The 15,595-nt window shown below is 42.1% G+C and overlaps 1 protein-coding gene across 2 annotated transcripts in view; it reads left to right on the forward strand.

Moving 5' to 3' along the window:
• LOC121285788 (E3 ubiquitin-protein ligase DTX1-like) overlaps nt 1-15,595 on the forward strand; it is a 262,190-nt gene that overhangs the window by 228,340 nt on the left and 18,255 nt on the right. Inside the window, exons 6-7 of one of the 2 annotated variants that reach the window (XM_041202601.1) lie at nt 5,935-6,093; nt 13,907-14,111. In XM_041202601.1, coding sequence (XP_041058535.1) covers nt 5,935-6,093; nt 13,907-14,101 — 354 coding nt within the window. In that variant the 3' untranslated portion in view covers nt 14,102-14,111. The remainder of the gene's footprint in view (nt 1-5,934; nt 6,094-13,906; nt 14,112-15,595) is intronic. The other variant, XM_041202600.1, reaches the window with a different exon arrangement.

Here is a 15,595-nt window from a genome sequence, read left to right on the forward strand (position 1 = left end):
GATCTGTTATCACCCATTTTACGTTTCCACCTGCCACAAATTTCTGCCATTTGCTATCACAATAGAGCTCATTGTATGCATTAATCTAGCATTTGTTGCAGCCCATCAACTTGTCACTATTCGCTTGAATTTAATATGGAAAAAAAGAACATGTAATACTTTTTAGCACATCATAGAGCTGGCTTTTATCTGCTGGAACATATTGCCCTAATTATTGTACTTCAAGGCTGTGTGCTGCTGTGATAAACCACATGCACATTACGATCGAATTTGCAAATTTCCCACTTTTTTACTTTATTATTTTGTCACTCTTAATTCCCTGTCTAACTTTTTCTCTCTATTTCCATCTTTTTATCATTATTGGCACAGCCTAGTGCGTAAGTAGGATTTTGAGCATTGCAGTAAGGAGCCACAGCTAAAACATTTAAACTGCCACGGTGACATTTAAGGGGTACAACTGAATCATCTAAACTATAGATAGAATAGCTGCTGTACGGTCAGGTATTTTGTGGAGGATTAAGATTTGACACCTTTTAATGACTTAGCATTTTGCTTACAGACTGAGCAAGGTGGAATCTCTTTTAAAGCCTCCAGTATAACCTCTGCTTAGTCATGGAAATGGCACTGACAACTCTGAGCTTCATCAATAAAGAAGGACAGCTGCACTGTCAAAAATGGAAAGGTGATCAGAAAAATGAAGACTGTTTGGAGAAGATCAGTAGTGCAGTGGAACATCAGCTATTCAAGTAGTACAGATAATTAACATCATTGGCCTAGCAACTGGACCCGCTTTATGGGTGAAAAATGGGTGCAATGTTGGCCAAATTCTGGAACCAATGTCCTGCACTCCAACATGCTTGAAAGACGCCCACCCAATACTGATCCTGGGCATTTTCAGACATCCGGGGCAGCTTCATAAAACACGTGTTAGGCCCATCATTAGTATATGCAAGCAGTCTCCCTCCTGCTTTAGGAGCCCCCTAAGAAATAAGGGCTGCCCCGAGCCCAGGTTTTGCGGCCATCGTTGCAGCCTAGCCCCCGCCCCACCCACCACTAACCTGAGGCTGCTGCCAGTAGGGAAGAGGGCCTTAAATTCATTCCTTCAGGACAGCAAGCAGCTGGAGCCTTTGAGGCCCCAGACCAGACCTGACACTGAGTTGGCTAAGGGCCTCCTGATTTGGATGTGCAGTGCAGCGACCTCGACGTCTTTGTGACAGGAACTGGCGCCACTGAATACCTAGCTCATTGTCGCCTGCATTATGACAGGGAGTTGGCTTACTGAGGGGAGGGTGCAGGACTCATTCTGTCAGAAATAGATTTCCTGTCACCCATCAGGAGTTTGCTCAAGTTGTGATGAAGGTTGTAGTGTTGGCTCGAGGAGGTTACTATATGACAAGTGGCTCCTGCAGGACACGGGGCAGAATTTTACATTCCCCCGCAAATGGGTTTGTAGGTATGGGCTGGCTGTAAAGTTTCTTGGATGGCCTTCCCATTGGGCTTCCGCCTACCCCGACCCCCCAACAATTTTTTGCTGGGATGCGCAAGGCCTAGTCTGGCCAGCCAGCCCACCTTTGCCCCAGTTGAGGCACTTCAGTGGCCAATTATTGATGACCTAGAGCTGTTTCCCAGCCTCAATTTTATACCTGATGGGAGGAGTTCAGGGTAAGAGGTAAGCCCAAAAGTGGCCCTGTTCAGGCCTCGGGTGGGGTCACCTCCATCAGCAGCCTCCTTTTAACATCGGGTCCTCAAAACTGCAGCCTCCTTTTAAAATTGGGCACCCACATCCCCCCCCCACTGGCCCCTGCAAGTGACCCCTGACAACCCTGGCCTCTCCATAAACACCCCCACTCCCCTCTGCCCACCCCCCAGGGCCTCACCTCTCTGCCCTGAGAGCCCTGACACGTACTTGATCCTGGACTCCCAGGACTCAGACTGTAGGAATTGCTTGCAGTCCCAGTACGCTGCAGGGACTAGAGATTGGCTGGCCGCTCTCCAAGGCAGGACCTCCAAGTGAGGGGTGGAAGTCCCGTCTCCGGGCAGTCAACTTACCATCCTGAATTTCCTGGCCATGGTAGTAGTGGGGAGAGGGCAATATCAAGGATTTGTGAGAAAAATCTGTTTGTGACTTTTAATTGGCATCCTCAGGATGTGGTCTTCATATTAATACAGTATAATAAGTAAAATGGCTGATGTCTAGTAACAGGGAAAATAGTCTAGAACTCCTGCAATAGTTGGAAGCACAATCCAAATATATTTTAAATAAGGGCTATTTTAATAGCCATTGCTACTAACTGCTTATGGTACTGAACCAGCAATGTAGGTGGACTGACTTCAAATCCCAGCGGAGCGAATTGCAAAATGAACTCAATAAATCTGGCGATTTGACCATGAAGCATAAACATGATAGATTAATGTAATAACAAATTTAGCCGTTCTGTGACCTAGTCCACTTTACGAGGTTGACTTCTAATTTCTTCATTGCAACTAGGGATAGCAGTAAACATACCTTTGGTGGCGGTACCTGCACCCCAAGAAAAAATACTTCTTTTTAAAAAAGTAACTCATTTAGACGAATCTCTCATTGTCATTTCCATTTTCAAAAATCATAACAAATTTGAAACATTCATCAATTTTTCAATTGATTTTCCTGTTAAATCTTACAATCAGCAATCTATTACTAATGCACTTAAGTTTGACTTCAATCAGCTATTGATTTCTGCATTGGCAGGCAGATGCTTTTAAAAGGAATTTTAATTAACTCCAGTGCTGAGGCAGGTCAGTTAAAACCAGAGCATTGTCTCTTAACAAGGGATACTTCATCTGGCTTATATATGTAATAGTTAAATTAATTTATTTTTTAACAGTCATTGGGATTGTCCTCTGGAAAGTAAAATATGTTAGACTTCAACCAGCATTAACATTTTGTCACTACTTTTAATTACCACAAAAGGAAATTTAGATCATGATATTATACAATGTTGCAACACTGGAACAGGGCCAGTTAAGCTTATTTGGCCTATTAAGTCTGTGTTGGTATTTTTCTCTACATGAACCATATGGTCTAACCCCACCTCCTTGCTCCCCATACATGGAAGTAGTCCACTCTTTTAAGCAACTCGTTCCCTCATTCTGCTTCAACATTTTCTTTCTAATTTGTTCTTTAACTTCTGACCATCTTGTGACCATGATCATCTTGTGATTATGATAGGACTTGTGATTATCTTAAATTGGTGTCGCTTAACCAACAACATCTCAATTATTCAGTCTCTCCCTCAGAAAATTATTTTCTAAACAAAATTGGTGTTATTCTAAAACCTGACCAGAAGCAAGCGTAGACAACTCTTCATGAATACGGGTCAGACCACTTTTTGTTTTCTTCAGCACTTTGACATTCAGTGGGTGGTGTAAGCAAGAGGAATACGCTGCTCATACGGCCACCAACACAATATAATTCCAGCATTGCCTATGACCCAAACTTTTGTGTGACATCAGATGGGTAGAAAACAGGTGTCTCCTTCTAAATAGTCCCAGCAATGCTGCAGACGACACACAGACAATTAGGAACAGGGAGAGCCATGTTAGGAGGTTGCAGATCTCTACCTTAGCACTGTTCTCCCAGACCCTGAGCTCCAGTTTGAGCTCATTTTCTATTCTGAAGGTCATGACTGGTGCTTTGTACTGTTCCACGGGTGCCATCAACCCTTTGATACCTCGCAGAAGGAACCCCTCCTCATTTTTAGCCCATACAGCAAGCCACAGCAGACTCTAGGATGTCACTTCCAAGCTACACATTGATACACTAACTTTTCCAGCAGAGGTATCCTAGTTGACTTTTGTCCCTTCTCCTTAGCCCGGGGAGCTAAGACAATTGTAGAACACCATTGCTGCCGCTAGAGGTAAGTTAGCTTCGCATTTCCCAGGCATCAAAACAAGGACTTCCCCAGTTTGTTTGGCTTATTACCACGTGATATATTTATATAGTAAGCTATTAGTTGAGGCCCTAAGATCATACTTTCTAATGGGCATGAGCAGATGGAGTTTGATGCCAGAGTGGGAATCAGCTATCCACAATGACGCAGCTGAAGGATTGTATTGGAGGGCTATGACCTTGTACAGCATAACTTCTGTCAGAGAGCTGTAGGTAACCAGTGTCATGTTATGGTTGCAGCAACTCTGCATTATTGCTGTGAATCTGAATCATTTGAGGGGTTTGCGCCAGAAGTGGAAATAAGTATCTAATCAATGGCTCCGCTGCCAAATGTCACTGCCAGACATCTAAAGACATAACTGTTGAGCAGTGAAGTGCAAAGAGTTGTTGCTTCGTAAATCAACAAAATGCTGACAGCACAGAGTTTAGTATTTTCAGTATGTTATCGATAGAAATATTTGCCTTCATTAAATTATTTAAAACGTGTTGCAGTTTCTTGGAATAAATGATCTAACTAGAGCAGATAAATCTGTGTGAAGTTTTAGCTTCTTGGATAATCTGTTTAATTACATAGAAGAAACACCAAAGTGCTGAGTTTGGATTTAGAAGTGTCCTGAAATTGTTTTTGGTAACTATGAAATCCACGAGCACCATAAATAGTGATTAAAGAGCTCCCTCCATGATCTAAGAACTAAATGCACACTTGGTGTGACAGTAAGTTGTACAGATCAAGAAGGTCCTGGATTCAATCGCTGGTCTATGCTGAGTTAACCAATTTCAACCAGAGAAGCAGTAGGAATTCTACAGTTGGCCTCAGTTTCCTGGCCTGGACTCCCCTGACACAGCCAACTGCAGCCTCTCCCACAGTAATCCCTGTTTATCCATCATCCCTTCCCTCACTGACCTAGATTGGCTCCTTGACTCCCATGGCATTGAATTTAAAATCTTAGTCCTTAAAATCTCATGCTATCTCTGAAGCCTTTTCCATTCTTGCATCTCTTGCCATGCCACTGCATGCTCCAGCTTTGGTCTTTTATACATTTGCACCATTGTCTGCAGATCTTTCAGCCACCACAATCCTACCTCCAGAATCCCCTCCATAAACCACTCTGCCATTACACCCTCCATGCCTTCTCAATATCCCTCCAGCAACCAAGCTTTTTGTCACCTCTCCTAACCCTTCAATCATGCTTCGCAGTATTCCTTTTTTTTTGCCTCCCTCCCTCATGAAGCACCTTGGGATATTTTCTGCATTGAAGCCTGTTAAACGTTTCTTTCTATGGGTATTGAGTGAAAAGAGGATTGTGTCCAGTTCTGATGCCTTCTCTAGTGTCACACAAGAAGAATAGCCATTTTGATAGGTCACGAAAGGACTGGTAGTTTCACCGTAGACATATCTCAGTATTTGGTCTTTATCTTCAGTAAAAGGAGGGTCAATGAGGTGAGGTGTTTGTCATTAAATGTTTTTAACTTCTATTCGGGAGCATGTGGAAGTTAGTTGGGTAACTTCAACGTTCTTCATCCTTGGGACTTTGTGTTCTACAGGACTAGCATTTCACATGCAGAAATTCAAAGAGGTATCATCCAATGATCATCTATACTATTCCATAATCCACAATGCCACTTAAGGTCTAACCAAGGATGTTTTGCCAAGAGAAAAAAGCAAGATTTGCCTATTTAAACCTGGTGCATCAAGGGCTGACATCAGTGAAACTTGCAGTTATAATTTGAATGGAAGCATTTCCACCTTTAGATATGAGCTGTTATGGCCAGTAACGTTAGCTATTTCTGTAGATAACTCGATCACAGTTAAAATCAACAAATCTCCCATTTCAGATATGCTGCAGTCAGAACTGATCTCCCGGCACATTGCGAATCACAAGTGAAGTACATTAATACCTCAGATTGTGCACAATAGATAATTTATAGAAAACAAGAGGATGGAGACTGAATTAGCTGAATGGGACACTTTCCCCTCTGTAATTGTGTTGTTTTTCTGTTATCAGGATTGTACCATCTGTATGGAAAGGCTGGTCAGCTCATCGGGCTATGAGGGTGTCATGAGCCTGAAAGGAGTGAAACCAGAACTTGTTGGAAAGCTCAGTAAATGCAGTCACATGTACCATCTCCTGTGTCTCGTGGCCATGTACAACAATGGCAACAAGGTGAGCTCCTCCTGTCAGCAGCTAACATAATCATGAAGCAATGGAAATAAGGACTGCATTTCTGTTATTAGCTTTTTCCTCAAATTATAATATCTAAAAGTATCATTTTATTTTTGCTTCAGCCAAGAACTTCTGTCAAGAAGCACCTATATACAACTGAGGTCTAGCTTTCAACTGGTACAACGTACCAAGAGGGACTGATTAAAATTGTATAAAGATATTTGAATTCAAGGAATACTTGTAAAGTACAAGCTGGTATTTTGTGTATACATCAAATGTCACAAAGCCATGATTCTTTCTAATGTAGCATCAATTTCAATTAATCAATGGATAAAAAATTGTGAAGAAAGTAGTTATGTGAAAAAGCCAGTTAACGCATCCAGCTTGTTCTGTTATACTCATGGGCACTCAATAGCTTAGTTGGCTAAGAGTCAAGCAATGGACTGTGATGTGGGAGATAAAACTGAGCCATTGAGTAAAAGTGAATTTGTGCTGTATACAGTTGGCTCAAATAGACTGAATGATATAGAGAAGAATAGACAGCTGGGAATGGTCAACGGGAATAAGTTCCATTAAATGGCATTGTAAACTACAAGACCAAAATTGAAACAGTACACAGCCATAGCCTGGACCTCTGATGCAATTGTTCATGTGCAGTTATTTTCTGAAGAAATGTAACAAGTAGTTCCTGTAATGTTTGGTTCCTTTCTCTGTGACACTGAAGGGTCTCATGGGGGAGACCAATGACCAGGAAACTTCACATAATTACTGCAATCTGTCCTTCATTTTGAAGAGTCACCATAAGTGATATAATCACAATAGGTGACAATCCATAATCTATGACTACAAAATATACAGGCAGATTTATTTTTTAAAGTGATTTATTCAGTTCCTATGTTATTTTCCTTCCCCTCTTGATTCTTTCATGTCACATTCCATTATTCAACTCCTAAGTGATCTCCTAAAAGCACCATGACTTGCTGCTCCTGAGCTAGTTACTAGCTGGTGCCTGTGAGTGACATGGATTAATTGACTCATCTCCTGATTCTCACTCTAAGGTCAGATCTAGTTCACTACCATTAACTCAAAATGTTAAGTCTGTTGCTGGGCCTCTGCTGTTCAGCGTATTGTAGAACAAATGTTGAACAATGGAGGGATTCAGGCTAATTCAAACCAGATAATGGAATGCCAGGTTTCATGTTTCTGAATTTGTTCTGCAGATTTGGGTGATGCTGGCATTTATTGCTCATCCCTAGTTGCCCTGAAAAGGTAATGGTGGGCCTTCTCTTTAAACTGCGTCAGTTCTTATGGTAATAATGCTCCCACAGTTGTGCTAAGTAGGGAATTCTAGGCTGATGACTCAGCAATGATGAAGGAATTGTGATATGTATACAAGCTAGCATGGCATGTGTCTTGGAGGGATACCCAAGACATCACTGCTTTTGTCCCTCTTCGAGATAGAGTTTGCAGGGGAAGAAGGTATTGTTGAAGTAATCTTGCTGCAGTGCATCCTGTATTTTGTACATAATGCAACCACATTATAATGGATGATGGACCAAGGGATTTTAATCCAGTGTCAGGGGCACTGATCAACTGAAATACTCTGTCCTGAATGAGGGTTGTGGGCACACTCATCCAGGAAAGTGGTGAATAGTTCATAACAGTTCTAACTTGAGCCTTGTGTCTGGTGAAGAGACTTTGAGAGTCAGGAAATGAGCCACATGCCACTATTATGACATGGCTGATGATGTGTGCCAGGTGGATCAAATCCACGAGAGAAACTTGGTCATGAGGCCACAACGATTTTACAAGTTGTATTTTATTGGAGAGGCATGCTCTGAATTCAGTAGTAATAAGTCCACCATGATTCTAGAGATTTTTTACAAAACTAAATTAAACATTTATTAATAAAAGATTTCAAGCACATACATAAGCCTACAAATTACTACCATAATAACTCCTAAAACCCCTAATTAATCTGGCTTACACCCCTGTTAAAGCAGTAGTAAAAAAACAAATAGATTTTAAACAGATCCAGGCAAATCACAATACCCTGGACAGTAGAATTCAAAGTGGCATTTCCCAGCTTCGGTTTCTGTAGACAGCAGCTTAATGCACAAATACTGGAGGCTTTTCACATTTCTGGTCGATCTTACAATGCCTTCCTCTCTGACACATAGCCCCTTCTCCTTTATACATGTTTCTCCCTTTCAATGCAAATTCCATTGTTCCAATATGTCTTTGTCACACAGGCACACAGAGAGAAACTATTCAAACCCCATTATTAACTACTTTTACAATAAATCACAATAATAGCATGAGAATTATTATATTTACATAAGACCACACTGTATCAGCCAAGGCTGATCCAGTTCAGTGTCTCAACAGTGGTTGATGGTGGGAGACTTGATAATGCTGGTATCACTGAAAATTGAGAGATGGATGGGCTTTCTCTTGTTTGAGATGCTAAACCAATGAGAAATAGCCACAGGCTTGCACATTCAGAATAAAACTAGATTAAGGCCATTGTAGGGTCTTGGCTTTAGCAAATCATCTTTGCCCATGCTACAGGGTTAATGCAACAGGCCCATCGGGACATTATATTCATGTAGAAGGCCCTGCTGCAGCACTCAGATTTTAGTTGCTGTGAAATCTTAGTTCACTTGTACTTGGCCCTTTGCTAAAAATATATTTAGAATATTAAACTGTTCCTGCTGCCATATCCGTTTTGTGTTCCATCTGTACTGAGAATACCAGAGATTCAAAATACCCCTCAAAGACATACACAAAAAAAGCATTTTGTTGAAACCTAAATATAGGTTTGGGTTGGTAAAAGGTTAAATGACGAGGAGCACATAGCAGAATGCAAATCATGCAGGTGTCTTGCTGTTGCTGTGTTGCATTGAGAAGACCTCTTCTTCACTGCATATGTGAAACCAGGCTTTTAGGGATCCTTTTGACCAGTGAGCATATCTTTGATGATTTGTAATTAGCATTACAGAGAGGTGTTGGCCAGTTGGCATGTTTGGATGCAGGTTTAACCTCTTGAATACAGGCAGGATAGTGCTGAAAGCTGTTTTTTATATTGCTGTGTTCATCGTCAATAATCAGGGGTTACGCAGCTGGCTCCCACATTAAAACAAACTTAGAACTGTTGTGGATGCTAAACATTTGAAACAGAAAATGCTGGAAGCTCTCAGCAGGCCAGACAGCATCTGTGGAGAGAGAACATCTCAATCCATGACCTTCCATCAGAACTGGCAGCATGATTAATGAAAGGTCATCAACTTGAAACATTAACTCCATTTTTCTCTTCCGGTGCTGCCAGACTGCCTGAGTATTTCCAGCATTCCCTGTTTTTAGCCCCAGATAAACCTGCTGGATTTGTTCGAGAGCACCGGTGAGGAAAAGCCCAGTAAGAAAGCTTACTTTGAGGCTGCAGGAGACATGTGGCAGGAGCTGGTGGCAGGATTTTACATCCCACAGGCGGGCGTGTGCCCGACCCGATCGGGCGTAAAATAGTGCACGATGATGTCAGGCGAGCGTCCCAACGTCACCGCGCACTCACGCGATATTTCGGTCGCAGGGCGCGCGCAAGAATTGGCGGCGAGCCCACCGACAATGAAGAGGCCTATTAAGGCCCTCAAACAATTAATGAAAACCTATTTTTCGCTGCACGTCCCCAACCTTACGGTTGGCGGGCAGGTGAATCGGCCAGGCGGCCTTTTGATATTTTTTCAAGCCCTATCCACGGGCAGAATGAGGCTTCCGCAATTAAATTAAAAATAAATATGAATTTTTTTTCTGCTGATGTTACTGCGAGTGAGTCCCATGTTGGGACATTGTTGTCAGATTTTTAAAAATGTTTCTTGTTGATTTTAAAATTGTTCAGCTCCCTGAGACAGCTCCCTGCCTTCAGGGGGCTTTCAGTGCACGCTCCCCTGTGCACGCGCAGACATCGTGCTCGCCCTCCTCCCGCCCCCTACCCTGGCAGCGCTGAGCTTCTCAGCGCGCCTTTCATGCTGGCTTTCACGGTTGGGGGCCGATTACGGGGGGCTGACCATTTCCCGGCCACTCCTGGGCTTGCCTGCGCAGCGACCTGAAAATCCTGCCCATAGCATTTGCTTATTGGCCATCTTGTGGCTACAGGGACATTTTTATACCAATTACAGGCAGAGTTGTTTTTTTATAACCTTTCACCAAGTTACATTAAAAACAGAAGGAAACCTTTTGGATTGAGTGGGGCTGTAATTTAGATCATTATCCCTTTTATATTCAGGACCTGCATGGGAATCCACCCCAGACTGACAAATGGCAGCTCTTCCCTTTGCTGATTGTCATTTTTATAGGCACGTCAAGTTGGGCCTGTTTCCTCCCAGTCCTTAAATGGAAACCAGTCAACAGCTCAAAAAAGTGGAGATTTTGACACAAGTTGGCTGTCTTGTTCAGACAGGGCATAAGAGTTAATTTGGGAATTGGAGTTCCCACATTGGTATAGTAGAGAACGAAAGAAATAGGAACCAAAGTAGACCATTTGGCCCATTGAGCCTACTCCTAGGGTTGCCAACCCTCCAGGATTGGCCTGGGGTCTCCAGGAATTGATGATTAATCTCCAGGACACTGCGGTGTGCAGCCCTGGAGGAAAATCATAGCGACATTAAAAAAGATCATTTTTAAAATTTCTTTTGAACATTTCTCTTTGCCAGAAATAAAAATATTGAAAAGTGGGGAGGGGGGAAAAAATGACTGTTTGGCTGACAGTCAAGCCTTATTCAATTGGGTATTGAGTCTTTTTGCTTTTCAATTGGTGTAGGAAGGCAGTGCATCACAAGGGTGGATGTGTTGGCCAACAATTGGCTGGAGTGTGGGGAAAGTCATGTGATGACATCTCTAGGATGACATTTAGTTGGCAACCCCACCCTCTTCCCCTTTCACTAAGATTGTGGCTGATCTTATATCTCAACTCCACCTTTGCACACAATCCCCATATTCTTTATTAACCTTAATACCCTAAAGTCTAGCAATGTCTGTCTTGAAAGTACTCAACAACTGGGCATCTTCCAAACTTGCCCAAGCCCTGCCACCTATTACCAAATAGATAGTTGATGTGCTGTCTATATTCAGAGTGAAGAGTAGAGACATGGGGCCAGATTTTCAGACGTTCATTGTTGGGGACAAGAGGTGGGGGTGCGAGGTCGGGTGCAGGCGGCTTTGAAACTAGGGCTCCCAGATGGCATGTCAGTCTTCTGGCACCTCTACAACGTGCTGCAACTTTCAAAGTGAGGACAGCGAGGTGGGTAGCTGGCAACCTGTTCACCTCCAGTTAACTGGCTGCTAAGCTCATTGAAGAGTTTGTTAACAGCCTGGGGAGAGCCAGAAGGAAAATTTCAAAGAGGTGAGCATGAAAAGCGAACACCTGTCGGGAGCACTGCGGGGAGCCATAATGTGATATTGCTGCTGAGTTGTATTGTCGGAAAAAAAAAAACAAGGCTTATTGAAATGGAGGTGCTCAAGCATTGCTGGCACAGAGTTGCCAGTGCTTGAGCAGAGCAGGTCAAATACTTTGTGATTAACCATTTGGCCACTTGACTGCTCCTGAGAGGTTGCTGGCACTCTGCTTTCCTGCCCGCTCCAACCTGCAAGGCAATGACAAGCCCAGATGTGGCTTCTGTCTGTTTTTGAGATTTCCCCCCAGATCCAGTTCCCACCTTCAGGCAGCGTCAGCAGCGCCGAGCTCGCCTCTGGTTCAATTACCGGCTTTGCATATCAAATTAGTGTCATGTCAAGGACTCGATACCTTTGAGAGAAGAGGGGAGGAAAAAAATTATTGGCGGAGGCTTTGAAAAGTAGCCTGAAATACTGAAAAATCAAGTAATTTCTGAGTTATGGTGATAGAAATGTTTTTTCAATAATTCTAAATTTCTACTTGTATTTTACACCTCTGTGAAACCACTCACGTCTAGAATAATAATCATGTTTTCATTGCAGCTTAGAACATGTCAATAAATTATATTAGACCGCTTCAGTAAAAACAATTTGGGAAGGGAACATTGGGATAATGTTAATAAATTTCAGGTAATATTAAGATATATTATATTTGGACATTAATCTTATCATCATTCATGCCCACATTCTGTGCTGTAAATCATTTTTGTGAAACAGGAATTCTATACCATTAGCAAAACAAATGCAATGGCTCACACTTTTGAGATTAATACTGGCACTAGAGGAATATATCAAAAATAAAATGTTCCAAGGTGCCCCGCAGGAGCATTTTCAAGCAAAATTGAACACCAAACCACATAGATTTTAGGACAGGTGTCTAAAGTTTGCTTAAAGAAGAGGGTTTTTAGAGGAGAACAGAGTGGTCATAAAGTGGAGAGGCTTACATTGTACATGGGAGGCAAGCTGGATATTTGATCCTACCCCAAAAGTCAGTTCAGAGATCCATACCAAAATGTTTACTGTATAGTCATATCAACCTAAATCCTAAATCTGAGTGTGCTACAACTTTGCACAAGGATTACTATGTGTTGGAGGTGTCATACTAAAGAGGTAAAACGATGGACTGAGATATCTTAAGGAAAATACTATGGTGCCACTGTAAAAGTTTTCACAAGCATTGTAATTTTATTTCAGTTATGTTTAATTCTAACATTTTAAAGTATTTGGAGCATTGGGATTACCGCCACCTGGAAGTTCCCCTCCAAGCCCCTCACCAACCTGACTTGGAAATATATTGCCGGTCCTTCACTGTTGCTGGGTCAAAATCCTGGAACTCCCTCCTTAACAGCACTGTGGGTATAGCTACAGCACATTTACTGCAGGGGTTCAAGAAGGCAGCTCACCACCATATTCTCAAGGGCAATTAGGGATGGGCAATAAATTCTGGCCTGGCCAGCGACACCCACATCCCATGAACAAATAAAAAAAATAAACAGCCTCATCAAAGTGCGTTAATTACCACTGCGCATTTGTCACATTTTGCCGCCCTGTTAAGTCTTCCTAGAGAGTCGTGATATGTAAAAAAAAACAACAGACTGCTATACTTGATTTCACAGTATCAAGTCAGTGTGTTCACATGCTGCTTGTGAGACCTTCTTCAGATGTGCACAGTTCTTGTGGTATTAAATCTTGTTAAGCCAACGGGAGGTGCATCAAAGTGCTGTGGGTTAACACTGCTTCCACTTTCCCCTTCCAAAGTGGTGGCTTTCCGTGATGGTCTGACAGTAATTGCACCTTGTTGTACAGGGAACCATGAATGTAAGCCCAAATCTTATTGCACTTTGTTGAGGGCCATTGGTACATTAGACAGGCTTCAAACTGCGGCAGCATTTCACTGGAAATTGAGTTTCATACAGCACCACATGAAAGCGAATTTTGTTCAACAGTGAATTTGAAATAATCGTCGAACCACATTTAACCCAGTGGTATTTTGGGGCAGAAAGTTGTTCCACAATTTGAAGACCAAAGTCATAAGTTCCAGGGCTATTGAACACAAACTGTCTTGATCACAGAAGTTGATTGTGTTTCATCTAATTTCTGGTGAAACAGTTAAGAGGTACACTTGTGGGAGAGAGACTGAAGTGGCAAAAATGAATGTTAAGAATGAAAATGAGGTAATTTTGAATAGAGATAGTCATTTCAAACTTTACCCAAAATACTGTGCCAAAGAAACCTATTCCAACATCATACAGAATTTTATAACCACACAGTAATGGATAAAATTACATAAAACCTCTGAATTGCAAGAATATTGAGTGTCATTGGAAGTGAAAACAGAATGAAAATTATTGTAATTTCTTGTCTTTAGGATGGCAGCCTGCAGTGCCCCACTTGCAAGGCCATCTATGGGGAGAAAACCGGAACGCAGCCCCCTGGGAAGATGGAGTATCACGTGATCCCACATTCACTGCCTGGATACTCGGAATTCAAAACAATTCGCATTGTCTATGACATCCCAGCAGGACTACAAGTGAATGCTTCTAACAATTTCATATCTTTTTAGGATCACTTGAGTAACTATTATGTTTTTACTGCAAATATAGTACAGCAAGAATTTAAATTACAGTCGTTTGTGTTGAGAAAGCAAGCACAATATGGATTTTGCACAGGCTGCACAATAACACAATAATAAGATCTCTGAAGGCGGAGGGGCATGTTAGTGGGCTGGTGAAAAAGGCATATGGGACACTTGCCTTTATCAATTGAGGCATAGATTACAAAAGTAGGGAGGTCATGTTGGAGTTGTATAGAACGTTAGTGAGACCACAGCTGGAGTACTGTGTGCAGTCCTGGTCTCCGCATTATAGGAAGAATGTGATTGCACTGGAGGGGGTGCAGAGGAGATTCACCAGGTTGTCGCCTGGGATGAAACATTTAAGTTATGAAGAGAGGTTGGATAGACTTGGGTTGTTTTCATTGGAGCAGAGAAGACTGAGGGGCAACCTGATTGAGGTGTACAAGATTATGAGGGGCATGGACAGGGTGGATAGGGAGCAGCTGTTCCCCTTAGTTGAAGGGTCCGTCACAAGGGGGCATAAGTTCAAGGTGAGGGGCAGGAGATTTAGGGGGGATGTGAGGAAAAAATTTTTTATCCAGAGGGTGGTGACGGTCTGGAATGCACTGCCTGGGAGGGTGGTGGAGGCGGGTTGCCTGACATCCTTTAAAAAGTACCTGAATGAGCACTTGGCACGTCATAACATTCAAGGCTATGGGCCAAGTGCTGGTAAATAGGATTAGGTAGGTAGGTCAGGTGTTTCTCACGTGTCAGTGCAGACTCGATGGGCCAAAGGGCCTCTTCTGCACTGTGATTCTGTGAATAGCACTGCCCTGGTACAAGTGACGAGCACACAACCATTCTCATATTTGTTAGTAAAAATAAAGACTCTTATTCTTAATGGAGCTAGAACTAAGGACCTGCACAAACCTAGATGGCACTTTGTCTGATATCAATGCTGATGTACAATACTTCAAAACACTTCATGCCATGGAAGTTTTGAATATCAGTAATTTAATTTTATAAAACAGCAATAAATTGTTTTTCCTTGAACGACAATAATCATTGTTTTACAATCTAATGTCTTTAGCAGTTCACTGGACCCATATGGTGCAGGTCAAACAGAATTAAACAGATACAGGAAAGCAGCCTATGGAATATGGCATGTTGGAAAGGGGAAAATTCATCATTCCCAACCTCAATTAAATTGCAGTGCAGAGACCAGATTGCAAGATCTCAACAGGGAATATGCTCCACTCAAAAAAATTTGTAAAGAAACAATAATACTGCTTATTTGTTTTAATTAAGCAATATAAATAATGCATCAAAGAAGTGCCTGCTACTAAATTATCAGATGTTCTGTATTAAGCTATTTTAAATTTAGTGTAGGCAGTAAGGAGAGAGATTGTTGGGCAGCAGTAACATTTTCCAGGGTTATGTAGAGGAAGCAAAATTGTTGATAGGATGTCAATAAGGAAGGTGAAGAGTTTTTTGAAGTTAGGA

This window comes from Carcharodon carcharias, chromosome 13 (assembly GCF_017639515.1).
Source record: "Carcharodon carcharias isolate sCarCar2 chromosome 13, sCarCar2.pri, whole genome shotgun sequence".
Taxonomy (NCBI): domain Eukaryota; kingdom Metazoa; phylum Chordata; class Chondrichthyes; order Lamniformes; family Lamnidae; genus Carcharodon; species Carcharodon carcharias.